The 18,147-nt window shown below is 49.8% G+C and overlaps 1 protein-coding gene across 1 annotated transcript in view; it reads left to right on the forward strand.

Annotated features, from left to right (window-relative positions):
• The window catches only part of SLC43A2 (solute carrier family 43 member 2), a 36,418-nt gene extending 19,171 nt beyond the window's left edge, over positions 1-17,247 (forward strand). The window contains exons 6-14 of the mRNA XM_033089433.1: positions 5,801-5,893; positions 7,296-7,429; positions 7,516-7,718; positions 8,188-8,334; positions 10,909-11,047; positions 12,446-12,575; positions 14,491-14,564; positions 15,792-15,915; positions 16,430-17,247. Of these exons, the coding sequence (XP_032945324.1) occupies positions 5,801-5,893; positions 7,296-7,429; positions 7,516-7,718; positions 8,188-8,334; positions 10,909-11,047; positions 12,446-12,575; positions 14,491-14,564; positions 15,792-15,915; positions 16,430-16,591 (1,206 nt within the window). The 3' untranslated portion in view covers positions 16,592-17,247. The remainder of the gene's footprint in view (positions 1-5,800; positions 5,894-7,295; positions 7,430-7,515; positions 7,719-8,187; positions 8,335-10,908; positions 11,048-12,445; positions 12,576-14,490; positions 14,565-15,791; positions 15,916-16,429) is intronic.
• Positions 17,248-18,147: the final 900 nt, after the last annotated feature.

Raw genomic sequence — 18,147 nt, forward strand, 5'->3', positions numbered from 1 at the left:
TTGAGCAGAGGCAGAAGGAGGGAGAGGAAGGGAGGAGGGACATGGAGACCAGTGTGGGGAGGAGACTCAGACGTGGAAGTGAAACAGGAGAGTCCACTTGACGATGTGGTCCCAGATCATGAGGAGGTCGGCCACGGGGAGGGGAGGGGGCAGATGAGTCTAAAAGGAGCATCAGAAGGGATGTAAGAAATCTCTAGTGGGGAGAGCTGACAGAATGCTTAACAAGGAACACAGAGGCATGACAGGTGAGGGTCACTGCTGTGGGGGCCAAACTGAAGTGTGTGCTCAGGAGGTTTCCCAGCGGCTGTGCACGTGAGCTTGACCTGCTTTGGATCCCAAATTTGACGCTTACCAGCTTGGGGGGTCGTCCCTTGACTTTCCTAATCCTAAAGTTTTATACCCACTAAGTGAAGATAATAAGTGACACCTACCTGAGGTTGTTTTGAAGGTTTTTAAGATAATATATACAGGAGGTATTAAAAACAGTTGCTATTATAAGAATGCTATTAATATTATAATCATATAGTATTATATTAATATAACCATGCTATATTATTATCACTTAATAATAAGGAAAACCCTCTGACCACGCTGCTCCTGGGCATAGTCTCTGGCAGGCATGCCAGCTTTGGGAGGAAGGAAAGAAAGCGGTTTAAAGGATAACACAACTGGTATTAGCATTTAAAAAATAATTAATGTCCACAGGGAAACCCTCACGTCTCCTGTGCTTGTTATTCCTTTGTAACCACACATTGACTGTTGCCAGGATGTTTATGCTTTGGGTTTCACTGGTCAAGGTCATCCTGCATGTTCTTTTTCAGAGAGATTTCATCTGACATAAATGCTAAGTAGTTTCTAAAAGCTGAAACACGCTTGACTACCTATTTATTTAAACACTTCAATCGGTAAGAAAAACTACATGAACTAAGAAGTTAAATGACAAACTAGGAAAACATACCTGCAGTATATTAACAAACTGGGCCTGTCTTTAATGTATAATCTATTCAAAATCAGTATAAAAAGATTAACATCCTTGTAGAAAAAAAGGACACATGAGGAATCTAAATGACTGATTTTCAAAATTGTAGGAAAATGTTCAGTCATGAGTAATTAAGGAAATGTATGTTCTTTCCATTTCTATTTTTAATCATGGAAAAATTTAAATATAGATGGTATTAGAGAGAATAGTATAATGAATCCCACGTACCCATCTTGCAACTTCAACAGTTAACCAACTCATGACCACTGTTGCTTCATTTCTACCTCCACCCATCATCCAGGTTATTTTGAAGCAAGTATCAGTCATTGATTCATTCTAGCCACATACGCAAAGAAACGGATTTTAAAACAACAAAGATATTGGTGAAGTGGCAAATATTAAAAATAATAACGCATAATGTTGGAGTGGCTACAGTGAAACAGAGAATCTGCTATGGTGCTGGTGGGAGTATCAGTTGTTGTCAATTTTCTGGAAGGCAATTTGGCACAGTCTGACAGAAACTTAATGTGTAGTCCCCTTTGTCTAATGATTCTACTTGTGGGAATTTAGCTTAAGGACATAGTAGCTATGCACACATGTGTTTATCTTCCAGGATGTTCTTTGAAATGTTGTTTATGATAAAAATGAAAAAGGACCTAAGGTCCACCATCAGAGAAATGCATAAATTATGGACCATGCAGCTTAAGAAATACCAGTCATTACCAAGTGTGTTGAAGATGAATACTAAATTAGAAAACATTTATAACATATCAAGTAAAAAAGAAAAAGTTTATAAAATAATATGTACATTTGATCCTAATTTTGTTAAAAAGTTAAAGGTATTTATAAGAAAAAGATTAAAGGGAAATATATCGAAATGGTAATATGGCTATATCCGGGTGATTTTTATTTTATTCTTTTTTTTTTAACTTTTATTAATTTTAAGTGTGTTTTTCCAGGACCCATCAGCTCCAAGTCAAGTAGTTGTTTCAATGTAGTTGTAGAGGGTACAGCTCACACTGGCCCATGCGGGGATCGAACTGGCTACCTTGTTGTTAAGAGCACCGAGCTCTAACCAACTGAGCCGACCGGCCACCCCTGTTTTATTCTTTATGTATACTTTATTCCAGATGTTTTACAATGGATGTTCATTGCGTTTCTAATCAGTAAAAATAATCATAATTTAAAATACAGGACATTGGTGTTTTTGGGGAATGCTGTGTAGTATGGTTTGCCCTGAGGCTCTGTACTCCCCTAGGAATGGCCCTGCTGACCAAAATAACATGTTGGGGAGGAGAATTTTCTTGGTTTTGCTGTGTTCTAGGCAGAGAGAGGCAGGCCAGCAAGGAAGGCAGCTGGAAGGCTATTGCCCTTGTCCAGATATGAGAGCGGGAGTCTGTCTCATCCAGAGACAGATGGACAGTCAGCTCCTCTCCCAGTCTCCTGTTCGTCTCTGTCCTGGATCTAGTTCTGGGGAGAAGACTCCAGAAGATCAGGTCAGAGTTGCATGCAAGCCCCAAACCCCTGTTGTTCTGTTGGCCTCCAACCTGAGTTATGGTTAGGGCAAGCTTGGGCTTAAGGGAGAAGGGAAAAGGCCAGCTAGCCAGCCATCTGCTTCTCTGGAGTATCCCCCAGCGTTATTGAACAGTTCCAGACACTCTTTGTGCACAAAGGTGACCGTTCCTTTGGTGGCTTGACACTGCAGCAAGTGGCCTTTGCTACACCAGGCTCTTGTCTTCTTCCACCTGCTTTTCTGGTTAGGTCCTGAGTCCTCTTTGATCCTGCCCTTGATGCAGTGGCATTTCAGCTGGGAACACTTCCTGGCTCCCATATTAGCAGAGCTAGTTTATGGATGTTCCCTGGGGCAGATATGGCCCCAGAGAGGCCTCCCCTACAAGGCTGCCTTGCTGGAGTAGCCAGCATGGAGCAGCCCAAATATGTGAGCCCAGGAACCGAAGCATGTCCTCTGAGCACAGCATTCCTGGGAGGCAAGTGTGCAGAGACTAAGCCTGGGCGCTCTGGTGCTCACCTGGGTATGCCGTATGCCCAGGCACACAGGAGCGCATCACATCGCCTCTGGCTCCTGCTGGGGGAGTTTCCCTATGCTCTTTGTCCTCCTCCCACCCTTCCTGAGAAGCCCGAGTGGATAGAGGGCCCACTCTGCATGGGGGCTAGAAGAAGAGCTCTTTGTGTGCTGGGAATTCTGTTTTCTAAAACTTCTATTTATTTTAAGTGTGTGTTTCCAGGACCCATCAGCTTCAAATCAAGTAGTTGTTTCAATCTAGTTGTGGAGGGCGCAGCTCACAGTGGCCCAGGCAGGGATCGAATCAGCAACGTTGTTGTTAGGAGCCCCGCGTTCTAACCAACTGAGCTAACCGGCCACCCCCTGGGAATTCTTGAGGGAGCCTGGATGGTCACCCTGGCTTCACGCCATAACATGGCTTAGGTGGACATACACTATAGATTTATTCATGTTCCTTTTAAATCCCGGGATCCCAAAACAGCTTAAGTTCCTTTATTTATGGTTTTTTAACAGTGATATTGAGACCTAAATTCACATACTCTGTAATTCACCTGAAGTATATAATACACTGTATTTTAGTATATTCAGAGGTGTGTAGTCATCATCATAATCAAGTATATCACCCGAAATAGAAACCCCGTTCCCATTAGCGTACCCCATTAGCGTTTCCTTCCTATTTACTCCTAGCTTCCTCTACCCGAGCCCTAGGCAACCACTAATCTATTGTCTGTCACCATGGATTTTCCTATTTTGGACATTTCTTATAAATAGAATCATATGATACGTGGTCCCCTGTGACTGGTTTCTCTCACTTAGCATGTGTTTGAAGTTCATCCATGTTGTAGCACATGTCAGTACTTCGTTTCGTTTTATGGCTGAATAATATTCCATTGTGTGGATAGATCACATTTTGTTTACCCATCTATCCATTGATGGACACTGAGGTTGTTTCCACTTTTTAGATATTATGAATAATGCTGCTGTAAACATATACAGCATTTTTGTGTGGACATTGTTGTTATTTCTCTTGGGTATCTACCTAGGAGTGGAATGATTGGATCATTTGTGCTTAACTGAGGAACTGCCAGACTGTTTTCCAAAGTAGCTGCACCATTCTACATGTCACTAGCAGTGTATGAGTGTTCCGATTCTTCTATATCCTCAGAATGTCTGTTATTATCTGATTTTTTTATTATAGCCACCCAAGTAGGTATGAAGTCGTATTTCGTTGTGGTTTGGATTTTCATTTCCCTTTGATTAACAATATGGAGTATATTTTCATGTGCTTATTGGCCATTTTTTTTTTTTTTTGAGAAATGTCTATTCAGATCTTTTGCCCGTGTTTAAAATAGGTTACTTATGTTTTTTATCATTGAGTTGTAGGAGTTCTTTATATAATCTAGATATAAGTCCCTTATCAGATACACGATTTGTAAAAATGTTCTCTTCTGTGCATTGTCTTTTCAGCTTTTTGATGGTGTCCTTTGAAGCACAAAAGTTTTTAATTTTGGTGATGTTCCTTACTCATTTTTCCCAGTTTAATTGAGACTATACATAAAACATTGTATTGGTTTTAGGTATACAACATGATGATTTTATGTATGCCTTACTCATTTTTAATTGTGGGCAAAATAGGCAGAAATGATGAGCACCAGGTGTGTAGCCAAGTTCAAACTGCTTCTGTTGAGCAACAACGGATTAGCTTGCACGCAGCCGTCATGTGTTCCGGGTTTGATAAAACCCCAAAATGATTGCAGACAAATGGGGGAAGGGAACATAGAATAGGTCCATATAAACAGTCCGAATTCAACAAAACAGCTTGGCATAGCCATCCAGAGAGCATCCTCAACGTCAGGGCTATTGGGTGTGGGTGTGGGTGTAGGTGTGGGTGTGGGTGGGAAACCTTCACGACATGGGTGCGGTCTCTCTTGAAGTTCATGAGAGAAGTTGTGACTGGGTGTTTGGGGGATGTACTTTGCCCCATATCTGTTTGAATCTGTGATTGCACTATCCTATTTTATCATGCCTGGTTTTGTGTGGAATTGCTGAGGTTTTTAGCTTTGAAGTGTGTGTCAGATGGGCCCAGAATGGTTCGATGTGAGATGCAAGAGAGTGGCCTCACTGGGAGGAGAGCCGGAGCCTTTCTTGACATTGGCCTTGTCAGGTGCAATGGCTGGAGCAAAACACCAGGTGGAAAGGGAAGGCCCTCCAGCACTTAGAAATTCAGAAGCAGAAATCCCAGGCCAGCTTCGTTGTCAGCCCTGAGGGAACTGGAGAATTCTGATTGGCACCTTCCAGAAATCTACTTTCTCAGAACTGAAAATTGGTTTTGCTGACATCTGGTCCTTCTGGGACGCTGATATTTTTATTTATAAAATGACTCTTGTCCCCAAATAGATTCTTATTTTTAACAGGCTTGCTCCCTTTGAGAGATGCAAGGCTCCCAGCTTTGCTTGCTGGCATCTCCATGTAATCCTGCAAAGACAGGAAGGCCCCTGACCTGTGTTGGAGCAGAGAGGGACACGGCCAGTCAGGAAGCCCAATGGCTCTGTCCTTACATCCGGAGTCCAGTCCGAATTCTGCATGACACTCCTCCCCCACCCTTATCAACCTCAGCCCAGGAAGGAAAAACTTTCAATTAGCAGTAATTATCCCCTGGACTCATTCCCCTGGGAATTACACAAGGAGAGCAGATAAGAAAGGGTGCCTAAGGACGCCTTAGTCCTCTCTTCCCCTCCTCCTTCATCCTCCTCTATCCTTTCTCTCAGCTGAAGTGTCCCTTGCTTCTTCTCTTGCAGCTGCCCAATATGTTTGGTGACCTTCGGTCCACGTTTATTGCCTTGATGATTGGTTCTTATGCCTCCTCAGCAGTCACCTTCCCAGGAATAAAGGTGAGGGTGTGGCCAGCTGGTTTCCAGCACGTGTATTTCGTACTAGTATCTGAACAGAGGCCTCTCTCAAAGCTTCTTCAACGCTCCCTGAAGAGGGACTTGTGGGCGCCGGGCTGGTGCCTCCCCACAAGCCACACCTGGGAGGATGCACCTGGGCACCATGGGAGGAAGAAGAGAAACCCACTGGGCCATGGGGGATGGGAAGTTCAAGCGTATCATTACAGGGTGTCACCTCAGGATGCCTTTGCATTTCTGGGCTGGGGTAGAGAAAGGGGGTGGTGAGTTTGTTCCCCATCCCGAGTCCAACTCCAGTCTCCCCACCCTCAGGTCTGTTGTTGTTGGGCTGACTTCCCATTAGCCAAAGCGCTGCTCTCGGCCAAGTTGGTTCAGCTGTTTCCCTCCCAGGCAGGATTCTGAGCCCATGGAAGTCATACAGGGTCAGCATGAATCAAACACCTCACAAGCCATCAGGCTCCAGTTCCCACTCCAAATCCTGTCGCTCCCGCCAGGGCTTCAGAAGGGGCTTCTCCTTCCTCTGACACCAGCAGCAAGTAGAGTCCCCTTTCCTGAGGTGTATGGTGTGGGGGGAGGCCATAGATGAGAAGGAGTCACAGATGTGGGCTGGTCACCGGGGAATCCAGGTACTTGGAGGGTCTAGGGCCAGGCCTTTGAGGGATTCTCAGACTCCTGGAGTGCTGAGAATCCTTCCTGTGCCTCATCCTCCCGGCTCAGTGTCTCGCTGCTGGGCCCTCTCTGGGGAACTGGGCAATGTCTGCCAGTACTCTGGGGACTCTTGTGCTGGAAATAAATGGTAAAATGATGGTAACAGCTAACACGCTCGTGCTCAGCAGGCTCCCCTGGCCACTGAGCACTCTACCAGGATCACACTTGCTTACCTTCCACCACAACACCATGTGGGCACATGCCAGTATCAACGCCTAGTTCACAGAGCAAAGTGAGATGTCCATTTGTCATTCCTCGAGTAGTTTTTGGCACCTATTGTGTGTGCTTTTTGAGGCGCTGGAGCAACATCAGTGGACAAGACCAGCAGGTTCCTTTTCTCAGGGAGCTAGATTAACAATGAATCAAGACGTCAGTGTTCTCAGCCAGGGCTATTCACTGCGATCCAGTGATATGACAGTGATGGGGGTTGTCGAAGAAGGCCTCTCCAAGGAAGTGACATCTAGTCCAACATGGAGGCGCAGAGGGTTAAGGACATGCCAGAGTGAGTTGGGATAATCAGGATATAGGATATCTGATGACTGAACACCAGGTTGTCAGGGCTTTGACTCCTCATAAGCTCGGCACAGGGAGAGCGGGCCTGCCAGATGCCCCCGCTGCTGCCCGGCTTTCCTGTGCTAACTACCCGCTAGCCCTGCCCCTACCCCATTGTGTCTTTCAGGTCATCTACGACTTTGGTGTCTCCTTCATCACCATCCTTGTGGTCTGGGCAGGCTGCTCTGGGCTGGTTTTCCTCAACTGCTTCTTTAACTGGCCTCTGGAACCCTTCCCGGGGCCAGAGGACATGGACTACTCGTAAGTGGACATGCCGTCTGCCTGCCCTCACCCCTACCCCTGCCAGGGTCCCAGACAGCACTGACGGACACTCCTGTGGCCTCCAGGGTGAAGATCAAGTTCAGCTGGCTGGGCTTTGACCACAAGATCACAGGGAAACAATTCTACAAGCAGGTGACCACAGTGGGGCGCCGCCTCAGCGTGGGGAGCTCCATGAGGAGCACCAAGGAGCAAGCGGCACTGCAGGAAGGCCACAAGCTGTGCCTGTCCACTGTCGACCTGGAGGTGAAGTGCCAGCCAGACGCCGCAGGTACCCATCTCGAGGCCCTCGCCTTCTGGGCCTGCCAGAGATGTCAGCGGGCGTGTCTGCACCCACACCCCCAAGATAGGGAGGGGTGGCCAGTCCAGATCTGGAAGCTCCAGCCCGGGCCAAGGGGCCAGCACTGCGGCCGAGGGCCTTGTCGGTATTATCTCGCTTAATTCCCACTTCATCCCAAAAGGGCAGGCAGCGCCATTCACCCTGGTTTACCAATGAGCACACGAAGGCTCAGAGAGGGTAAGGGATTCACCCAATTGGTTTTACACAGCTGGGTGACCTAACCGCAGCACCTACACCTTTAACCTCACCTGGGCCCATCTTCGCATCCAGCACAGAGTGATTTGGTCAGCAGCTCGGCCTCCCCTCCCCACACCCTGGATCTCTGGGTGGTGGGTGGGCTGTGAGCCATGGCGGGACCGGCCTTGATTCTCCCTGAGCACCTGTGGCCTTCTCCCCACAGCCGCCCCCTCCTTCATGCACAGCATATTCAGCCCCATCTTGCTGCTCAGCCTCGTCACCATGTGTGTCACACAGCTGCGGCTCATCTTCTATATGGGCGCCATGAACAACATCCTGAAGTTTCTGGTCAACGGCGACCAGCAAGTAGGTAGGTGGCCTCTGGACCTCCGTGCACAGCCCCACAGGAGGGCACCCCTTACCCCTGCTTGAGTGGTGGTCACTCCTGCCACCTAAGGTCGAGCCCACTGCCCAGCCGGCTGGAAGGTGTTAGCTGGGCTGGACTAGCATGGCTGTGAAATGACAGAGTCCAAGGGACTAATTGCTTGTCAGAGCCATTTCATCACAGCCAACCCCAACTGTTCTTTCATGTCCCCATTAGAGTTTCCTAGTTTAGGAAGGAGGAGAGGACTAAAATAACTACATGTGTTTGGGGTGTGAGGTATATGTTTTTCATTGCGTAAAGGGGATGGTTGACGTGTGTTTGTAAATGAAAGTATTGCCTGGAACAGAGTACTCCACCTGAGAACCTGTTGAAAGACAGCCAATCAAACCCAATGCCAAGAATCCCCCCTGGGAAACTGCTGGATTGTTACATGGAGAGGCTGGATGCCGAGTGGGGGGGCCTGGGCCATTGTGGCTGGAGACTTTGGGGCAATTAGGTCTGCACTGGGGTCTGTACCCTGAACTAGAAGCAAGGCCAGGCCGAAGCTTCCTCACTCACTCATGTAATCCAGTCGAGACTTGTTAAATCTGGTAAACAGAACTGATAACCATACGCCACTTTCCCAAAACCGCGCAGGCCTTTAGCAGATTAGAGGTTCTGATTCTACAAAGAAAGTCAGTACTTCCTCAGGGCCTGAGCTGAGTCAGCTTTAGTCATCCCGAAGCGGGACAAACACATTCGGTAAATCCTTTTTCCTGGCAGTCTCATTGGTGTGCAACTTTTTTGTTGGTTTAATTGTTTCCCCTTAGGGATTGTAAGGAATCAAATACAGTTTTTAAAGGGCATGAGAAATCTAGCCTCAACAAAAGGGAGGGATGATAAAGAGACCCCGACAACAGTGGTTCCCCTGTGAAAATGAGCATGCCATGGGGAAACATTGTCATGTGCCCTTGGAAAATTTCATAATGAACGCTGACGTGGTAAAGGCCCTAAGAGAGCCCTATAGGAAAAAATAACCTGTTTAGCTTTGTTGAGTCCAGTGATGTTTCCCCAAATTTCTACTATAGGAATAGTTTTATTACATAACACTCACTGAGCTTTGTGGGCTGAACTTTGGGGAAAGCTGATCTATCATGTTTGAACACCCTCTATTATAAACTCTCAGGCCCAGAAAGGTGGAGACCCTCACGTGTGCAGAGAAGGGTCCTCGCTGGCTCTTGGAAAGCACATCTCCCTGCTGCTGAGTCGTGGCCTTTTACTTGAGTTGTCTGAGAAATCCTTTGCTGTCCAAGAGGAATTTTTTTCCAATTGTTTCCCACATTTAAAAAGTTAGTTTCAAGAAGTCGAGGAAGTTGGGCCAGGAAATTCAATCTGCAGCCGACAGGGCATTGGTTTTTCCCTGTCCTGCTCCTATGAGGTGTTGTACATGGACACCCACAGCCCCAGCTGTGCCCAGAGGGGTGGCTTCAGGGTCAGGGAGCTGGTGGGGTGGACAGGAGAGCAGCTCTGGCTGTCCGGGGCGACCCATGGTTGGCTGGAGGTCAGGGTGGGTTGTTGGACCTCTCTTGCCCTCGGAGTGCAACTATAACAGGGCAGTGTTCCTGAGGGGCCACACGGCAGTGAGTTCTGCCAGGTCTTTGGCACCCATACCACTTCCCCATCACGGTCCTCCGCGAGCCATGGGCATGATTCATCAGCCCGCCTGTGACAAGGCACCAGCTGCACATGACTGTGGCCCCAGCAGACAGGCAAACGTCATCAGGTGCCCGTGCTCGGCCCTCTTCTGTCTCCTCTCAGCCACCCATGGGTGCTCTGAGATTCAGGTCTGGGTGGGAAATGGCATGTGTGCTGGGCCCAGAGCTAGCGTGCCTCCATGCCCCATCTCCCTGTCACAACCTTTGAGATTGCTCTGCTAACCGTGCTCCTTTCTGCTTTTTCACTTTGCTTTCTTGACGCAGTGATGGATACTGGTAAGCAGGGGGACATTGCCGGAAAACATTGCAACATTCCCTCCCAGCCAGTCTCTGTTCAACCAAGAAATGCTTTGCCTTGAATTCCAGATACCTCTCATGGCCAGAACTGCGGGTGGGGGTGGGGCAGTCAACTTCCGGTTTCTATTTGCCCAAAAAGTCCCATCTTAATTTTAAGGTTCTTTGAAGATTGAAGCCCTTACGTCAGAACCCCTGTGAGAGTCGTGCCTTCCTAGTATATTTCTAAAGGCAGAAAACTAATGACCAGTCTTACATACGCAAAGCCTCAGTCCCAGGCGTTGGTTAATTTTGTGGTTCCCAGGTCATCGAGGTTTCCTGGAGCTTCTGGGGGAGGTCATTGTAACATACTGGATTGCATTAGCTGTTTCTTGGTAAAAAGCATGGCATTTTGAGACGAGGATAGGGTGCCTACTTCTTGTTCCAGCTTTGGTTTCAGAGGTGAAGGTCTGGGCTCCCCTCGAGACCCACAGTGACAAGAAGGGGTCTGTGGGTTCTCAGACTTTGCCCAGCGCCTGCCCCAGGTCCTCTGCAAGGAGCCCCTTATGACACAGCCCCTCTGCCTCCCCAGTTGGCCTCTACACCTCCATCTTCGGCGTGCTCCAGCTGCTCTGCCTGCTGACAGCGCCCATCATCGGCTACATCATGGACTGGAGGCTGAAGGAGTGTGAAGACGCCTCTGAGGAGCCCGAGGAGAAAGACACCAGCCAGTGCGTAGGCAGGACCTGTGCGCCGGCTCCCAGCCTCTGGAGAGAGAAGTCCCCACGTTCCCTGTTAGGCAGGGACACGGTGGGTGGGTGTTTGAAAGTCAGCAGGAGGGACCCGAGAGGGTTGTACTCACGGCTACTCTCCCAAGGGCGTTAAGACAATCGCGCACTCAGCTCAGCACGCACTTAGGTCTGTCACTTCATGGGAATTCTTTGGTAACGCTGAACTTGGGGAAGCAGTGGGTTGGATGAAAGAAGGGGGAAGTCAGAGGAAGGTCTATGTGCAGACACTGGATATCAAACCATTCTGCTTTTGGGACCACACTCAGATCCTTAGCATGAGAAGCACAGTGGATGAAAGATCGTAAGCAGGGCTACTTGACTACAAGTCTCACCCCACTTGGTGGCAATAGTAAGTTGCTAGAACCCTAAGAGGTGTTAATCGATTTGTTCATGATCGTGAGCATTAAACAAGACACTGGAGCCCTATTTTATGTAAGCATCGGGCTCTAAGATCAGAGCATGCATGAAATGCTGTCTTCTGGGACTCCACCTTAGCATAACAAGTTACTGTTTATTGTATCAGGCCCTGTGCCAAGCACTTAATGCACAGTATCTCAGTTAAGCCTCACAACACTTTGATGACGTGGGTACTAGTGTGATACCCATTTCACAGATGTGGGAACTGAAGCTAAGAGTTTGAGTAACTCGCCTGAGGTCATATAGTGAGGAAGGGGTGGGCCTGGGACTCCTTACACATCTCCCAGCACTTGGCATTCATTCTTCGATGTCCTACACTTGTCCATGGGGTGTCTGTGTGGGAGGTGAGACTAGAATCAGTAATAGTGATTCCCAAGGAAATAATTACAGAGCATGCTTTGTTATCTAGGTCAGGTCCTACCGCCAAGAGGTTATTTGTGCCCATTCCGGTTCCATCTGCTGCATATTTGTTTCTCCTTCACCCCTCTTTGCCTCCCCAAGGGGAAATCCACTCACTCCCTTATTTGGCTTATTATTTGCTTTATCGTTCGCTCCCTGCAGAATTTGGATGTAGTTGAAGCTAGTGATGAAATGAGGCTTTGCCACATCCTAACTTGGGCACACTTTGCTCCTTCCCTCCCCATCATTTGAGCTCAGTCTTCACTGAAGCAGTGTGGTGTGCTGATTACCATATCTTGTATCTGACCTCTCCACTGAGGTTCAGGCCCCGTGCTGAGTCAAGAGGGTACAATGGGAGTGTCCCTAGTGCTGGTCTAGCTCTGCCAGTCCCTAAAATATGCTTGGGTGGTCGCAGAGTCTTGAGTTGTCTACAAGCTGTGACTTGCCAGGCCTGATTTCTTGGGAAAGCCCGTCCTCTTCCAGGGAGCTCCCAGCTGCAGTGTGTGCTCTGTGTCTCCACAGAGGTGAGAAGAAGAAGAAACGGGACCGGCAGATCCAGAAGGTCACCAACGCCATGCGGGCTTTTGCCTTCACAAACCTGCTGCTCGTGGGCTTTGGGGTGACCTGCCTCATTCCCAACCTGCCTCTACAGGTGGGTGTGGGGAGAGGGAGAGGCCAGGTGAGGTAGGGGATAATGAGACTAAAAGGTGCATGATGTGTCGTGAAAGCCATCAACAAAGAATGGTAACTTTTCGTTCATTTAATTCCACCAACCAACTAACCAGCCCCCTGTTATTTACCAAGCACCTCTTACCTACCAGGCTGTGTGCTTGCTGCTGGAAGTGAGCTCTAAATAACACTGGGATTGCCTTTCACAGAAGACTCTTCTTTACAAAGGCATATCATTCCTCTTGGTCTTTTGTGCATTTGCATACCGTGAATACCACTGTCATACTATTTTCCAGAACTATGTCGGGTAGCGTGGTTACTTATTTTGCATTGCTCAAATAGCTGAAATCTGATGTCCAAAGAGGTCTGGCTAATCTGTGGCATTGATGGGAACTAAACAGATACAAGCGTGCCTACAGGGTCTCTAATTGTAGAGAGTGGGAAAAGATTGTGATTGTTGCCTGGCATCTGGGTTCAAAAGTTTAATTCCATTCCACAAGATTTCTGATGCTTTTGAAACCTGACTTTTGGCAGAGATTGTGAGCGAGGTAGTTTTTAGTCACCTGCCTGACTCCACCCTTAGGTCCATGAAAGTGTTCTAGCTCCAACCCCCAAGTTTACAAACTTGGAAAGGACGTGAGGGATGGCATTGCCTCCAGATGGGTGTAGCCCAAGGCCAGATGGTATCTTGGGCCAGGTCCAGGACGAAAGCAAGAGTCCCTTCTTTTTTACAAGTGGCCACGTGTTGAGGTACATTGAATACCCAGGTGTGCACACCACCCACGGGTACTGTCCCTTGTACGTGCCGACACAGTGCGTGCAGATCAGAGTAAACAATTGGAAACTTGTACCACTTCCAGGTAGGAGTGTTGTTACCTCTGTAGTGCCCTCCCGGTCTCCTGGGAGCTGCCCTCTCTGCAAGACTGACAGACCCTTGCCTGGACCACCTTGTTCAATCGGGGGACAATTCTTAGTGGGGACAGTCATCTGTTTTTGTTTTTTGTTTGTTTGTTTAGTTCTCATTGAAAGCAAAGTTATGAAAAACCAACAAGGCTTTTGAAGTGGAAAGAGGAGCTTGTCCAAGTATGTGCCCGCACAGTCGGGTGCAGCCCTCTTTCAACACTGCAGAGAGAGGCCCTGGCCCCCACACCTCCCGCATTCCTCAGAGCAGGTCCTAGCTTCTGAGCAGGATGGCAAGGCTGTACGTGAAGAACAAAGGGTCATGGTGGCAAAGTGGACAGCTCTCAAGCCTTTCAAATCATTAACAAGTGCTTCTCAGGGCTTGTAAGCCTGCCGGCAGAAGCAGAGCTTTCCTAGGGAAGGGACAGTAGGGCCTGAGTGACCAGGCAGGGAGACCTCTGGGCAGGGCCCTCATCTCAGCAAAGGCAGGAGAGTCGTGATTAGTGACCTGCTTAGTGCTGCCAATACATATTTAACAACAGACTCGAGGTCGGGGTGGGGGTGCCCTGATTTTTAACATTTGCCAATTTCCATGGTGTAAATACTCTCATGGCTAATTTCAATCTATGATGTCACCAATTGTGGAGTTGGAAAGAGAATCACAGTAACACACCATCGTGTGTGTGTGTGTGTGTGTGTGTGTGTGTGTGCCATAAAAACCCATAAGAGCACAGATAATAGCCAAACAGTAAAATAATTAGGAAGTGATGTTTTGAGTATTCATTACCTTTATTTTTAATTTGTTTAATTGCAAGTTTATAAAATTTAACAACTGGCTTGGGAAATTCCTAAACATTCAGGAATTGGCCCTGGAGAGCTGGGACAAGCCAACTCCAGGTTGCCAGTGCTCCCATTGCATAGGAGCCCAGGAACTGTGGGGTGAGGGGAGGAGAGGGTTGTCACAGTCTTCTGCTCACGCTCTGCTCTCCCTCCCTCAGATCCTCTCCTTCATCCTGCACACAATTGTGCGAGGATTCATTCACTCCGCCATCGGGGGCCTGTACGCCGCTGTGTAAGTCCTGGGAGCTGCGGGCGGCCTGGTGACCGAGGGAATGACTTAAGGGGGGGTTCGTGGTGGAACTGAGGTCCTGAGGGAGGCCAGCCTACCCTCAGGGTGCATCTTGCCTCAAGGGACAGGTACCAGAGCTTCTGTTGGTTGTGTCAGGGGAAGGCCATACCTGGCGGGAGGTAGGTCAGTGGGCAGACAGTTGGGTGCCTACAAGTCTTGGCATTTAACATGAAGTCAGTTCTCCCAAGCAGAATCAGTGCCCTGGGCAGCTCATTGCCTTGGGGGCTGCCACTCAGCCGAGTCCTGGCTGCCTCTGGTTGTTCATGGGAAGGTCAGGGATTCGCTCCGGCTTCCCAGAGCTAAATGTTCACATTAAATGGCCCTTCACAGGGGAAGAGAAATGGCTAACTGATCCCAGAATGTATCCGACAGTTCTCACCCAGAATCTCGTGGGGCCTGATTCTGCCCACAGCTTTCTCAGGCCTTGGTTAAAATGAAACCTGCCTCCCATGCATTAGGAATCACAGTGTTCTTCCTCCTTGGGCCAGGGCTTGGCTCAAAAACTGGAATCCAAACACCATCTGCTGTCTCTCTCGGACCGAAGACCAGCTTGTTTCCCGCTGGGAGCCCCTTCCCACCTCTCAGGCCCCAAAGCCTGATGTTTTCTGAGATTTTGCCAGAACTCTCTCCCCAGCTTTGCATGGGGGTCATTCCAGGTCTGCATGTTCCCCACCCCCCCAGGCGTGGAGGAAGTTGCGGCTGCCCTGGCAGGGTCTGAGGGAGTCGGCCGAGAGCTGTGATGCTGCATTTCCGTGATTACACAATGCTCCTCTGGATGAGGGCGCAGCAGAGCCAGGCCTAACCACCAACCTGCTTCCTGGGCCTGTTTCCTATACTGCAGACTCCTGCTAGCACCACACTTTCCACTCAGCTTAGCCTGACACCCACAGGCCCAGGGCACACCTGGGAGGGGGGGCGGAGGGGGTGGTCCTCCCAAGAGTCTGGGGCCTCAGATGGTCTGAAAGGGAAATTCACTTTGCAAAACTGCTCAACAAAAAGTAATCTGAAGGCGAGCATCCTGCCATTCTCTGAGGCTGTCACCTGCCTCTTCTCTGGTAGCAAGGTGCAACCTGGGGACACCAATGTACCTGGGGCCAGGCTGAGGCCAAGGAGCATTTGTAAAGCCTGAGAGTGGCACCTGTGGTGACAGGTTCTCTATTGCCCCGGCAGGTACCCTTCTACCCAATTTGGCAGCCTCACAGGACTGCAGTCTCTGGTCAGCGCACTCTTCGCCCTCCTGCAACAGCCCCTGTTTCTGGCCATGATGGGTCCCCTCAACGGAGACCCTCTTTGGGTAAGAAGGGCCAGGGGGCAGTGGGTTATGGGCATCTGCCCACTCTGCTGATGCGGAGCTGGGAGGCATTGCTCTCGGGCTTCCAGAGCCCCGAGGACAGGCAGTTTGGGAACTTTGGTTACATTAATTCACTGTCCCTTTGTGAATGGTGGCCAGGCAGAAGAAGAGAAGTGTCCTTTCTGGACCTGATTTGGGGATAAATAGAACCTCCTTGCTGTCCATGCCCCACTCCTGGAGATTTCAGATCAGTAGGTCTGAGGTGGGGTGGAGTGGGGAGGGCCGGCCCTGAGGGCTGCTGGGTAGCCTACAGACAACGAGAATTCTGGTGCTGGAATGTGGCCCTCTAGCCTCTTAAACATTCCAGTTTCAGTTTTTCCTCTCCTTTTCTATGACCTTCTCCCCTGTCCCCAACATACATGTAAGAAAGGGTCTTGAGCTGGGCTCTGCAAAAGACCACAGCCCCCACCTGGTCCCCTGCCCCATGTGATGGCAACTGTCATCCCTGCCACCCCAGGTGAATGTGGGGCTGCTTGGCGTCAGCATGCTGGGGTTCTGCCTTCCCCTCTACCTCATCTGGTACCGGAGCCAGCTGGAGAAGCAGCTGCAGCAGAAGAGGGAAGACGACAAGCTTTTCCTCAAGCTCAATGGCTCATCCAACCAGGAGGCTTTCGTGTAGTGCCCATACCTCAGAACTGTGACCTCCTGCCCTTGCTTCAGTGACTCATCAGTGTCCTCCTCCCCACCCCAGAGGACCTCCATGCACCCCCAGGAACCTCTCCTTCAACATATGGAAGTCCATGCTCCTTCCCAGGGCCTTGGTCCTGCAGCTCTGCTATGGAAGGACGGGAGAGGGCTTGGACATGTGATTCTCCCATTGCTGGAAACAGGGGCTGCCTTAGGCTTTGCTCTGCCACGTTTGAGGAGCCCTGGAGCCTTGAGGCTCCATGGTGCCTGCAGGAGGAGCCAGGAGGACCCCCAGCAGACAGGCTCTCACCCTCAAGTATCTGGATTCTGCCTCTTGCCAAAGCAGAGGGGTCTGCCATCCACTGTCCACCATCTGCCCCTCGGCTGCATGCCCGCTGACCACGCCTGCCTGAGGACAAAGGCTTGCACTGTCTGCACCCCCCTCGCCTGGCCCCTCACCTCCCCCCTGGCCAGTCTGAAGCTGCCTGAGGAAGGAAGGACCCGCTTCCTGTTGTTGGTGCTAACTCCTTTGTAATTCCAGCCCCCTGTGGCCTGTCCGTGACCTGTCCTCCCAGTAGAGGCCTGTGGAGAAGCCCCCCTGGCTTAAAGCCTGGGGAGGGGATGGAGGGCGGCATGGTCATAGGAGGCCCAGAGCCATGGACAAAGCTGATCCGTCGCACACCTCCTCCCTCAGGGCCTAAGCGGGGAGTAAGTTTCCACTGCCACCCTTCATCCAGTCTGTGACCTGCAGGGAATTAAAGGGGCACCCCCTCCTCCCACCCATACACACAGCTGTTTTTGTGGGGGTGGAAGTGAGGCTGCGGATGACAGACATGGAGGTCCAGGCCTGAGTGGAGAGGTAGAATGTCAGGGGCTTAGGGGTGTGTGTGTGTGTGTGTGTGTGTGTGGGTGGGTGGGTGGGTGTGTACATGTGATATGTGTGAGACATGTGTGTGTGGGGGGTGGTAGGGTGTGGGCTCTGAGTATCTGCTCTTACTCTCCCAGAGCCACCCAGGAGCCAGCCAGGCCTGCCCCAAGCTCAACACCCGAGAGCCAACCTGGCTCGTGCCACAGCTTGTCTGCGGCTGTGGCGCCACAGTGCCCCCTGCTGGCAGCCTCCTCCAGGGCCCTGAAGCTGTTTACCTGAGAGAGGCTGCCCCCTTCCTCTGCCAGGCAGGCCTGGTGTACCAAATCCACCCACCTGAACTGCCCCCAGAAATGTGTCTGGAAATTTCTGGGAGCGCTGAGAGGGGTGGGTGGATTTTTAGGCTTATAGTTTTGTTTTTCTTTTAAGTTTTATCAGACTCCTTTTTATAAAGCAATAAATCCATTTTCCTCCTGGTAAGGGTTGTCCCTGCTCGCACACCAATTAAGGGCTACATGTGCCTGTTTTGAGCTTGAGGAGAAAAAGCAAGACAAGATTTTCTGCCACCGACCAGCTCAGTGGTACCCAGCTGCTCACCATCTCTCTGGATGATTGCCATCTTGGAAGGGCAGTGGGCCAGGAAAAGACTTTACTCTCCCACCCCATCCCCAAATAAATTGGGC

This window comes from Rhinolophus ferrumequinum, chromosome 21 (assembly GCF_004115265.2).
Source record: "Rhinolophus ferrumequinum isolate MPI-CBG mRhiFer1 chromosome 21, mRhiFer1_v1.p, whole genome shotgun sequence".
NCBI classification, from domain to species: Eukaryota; Metazoa; Chordata; class Mammalia; order Chiroptera; family Rhinolophidae; genus Rhinolophus; species Rhinolophus ferrumequinum.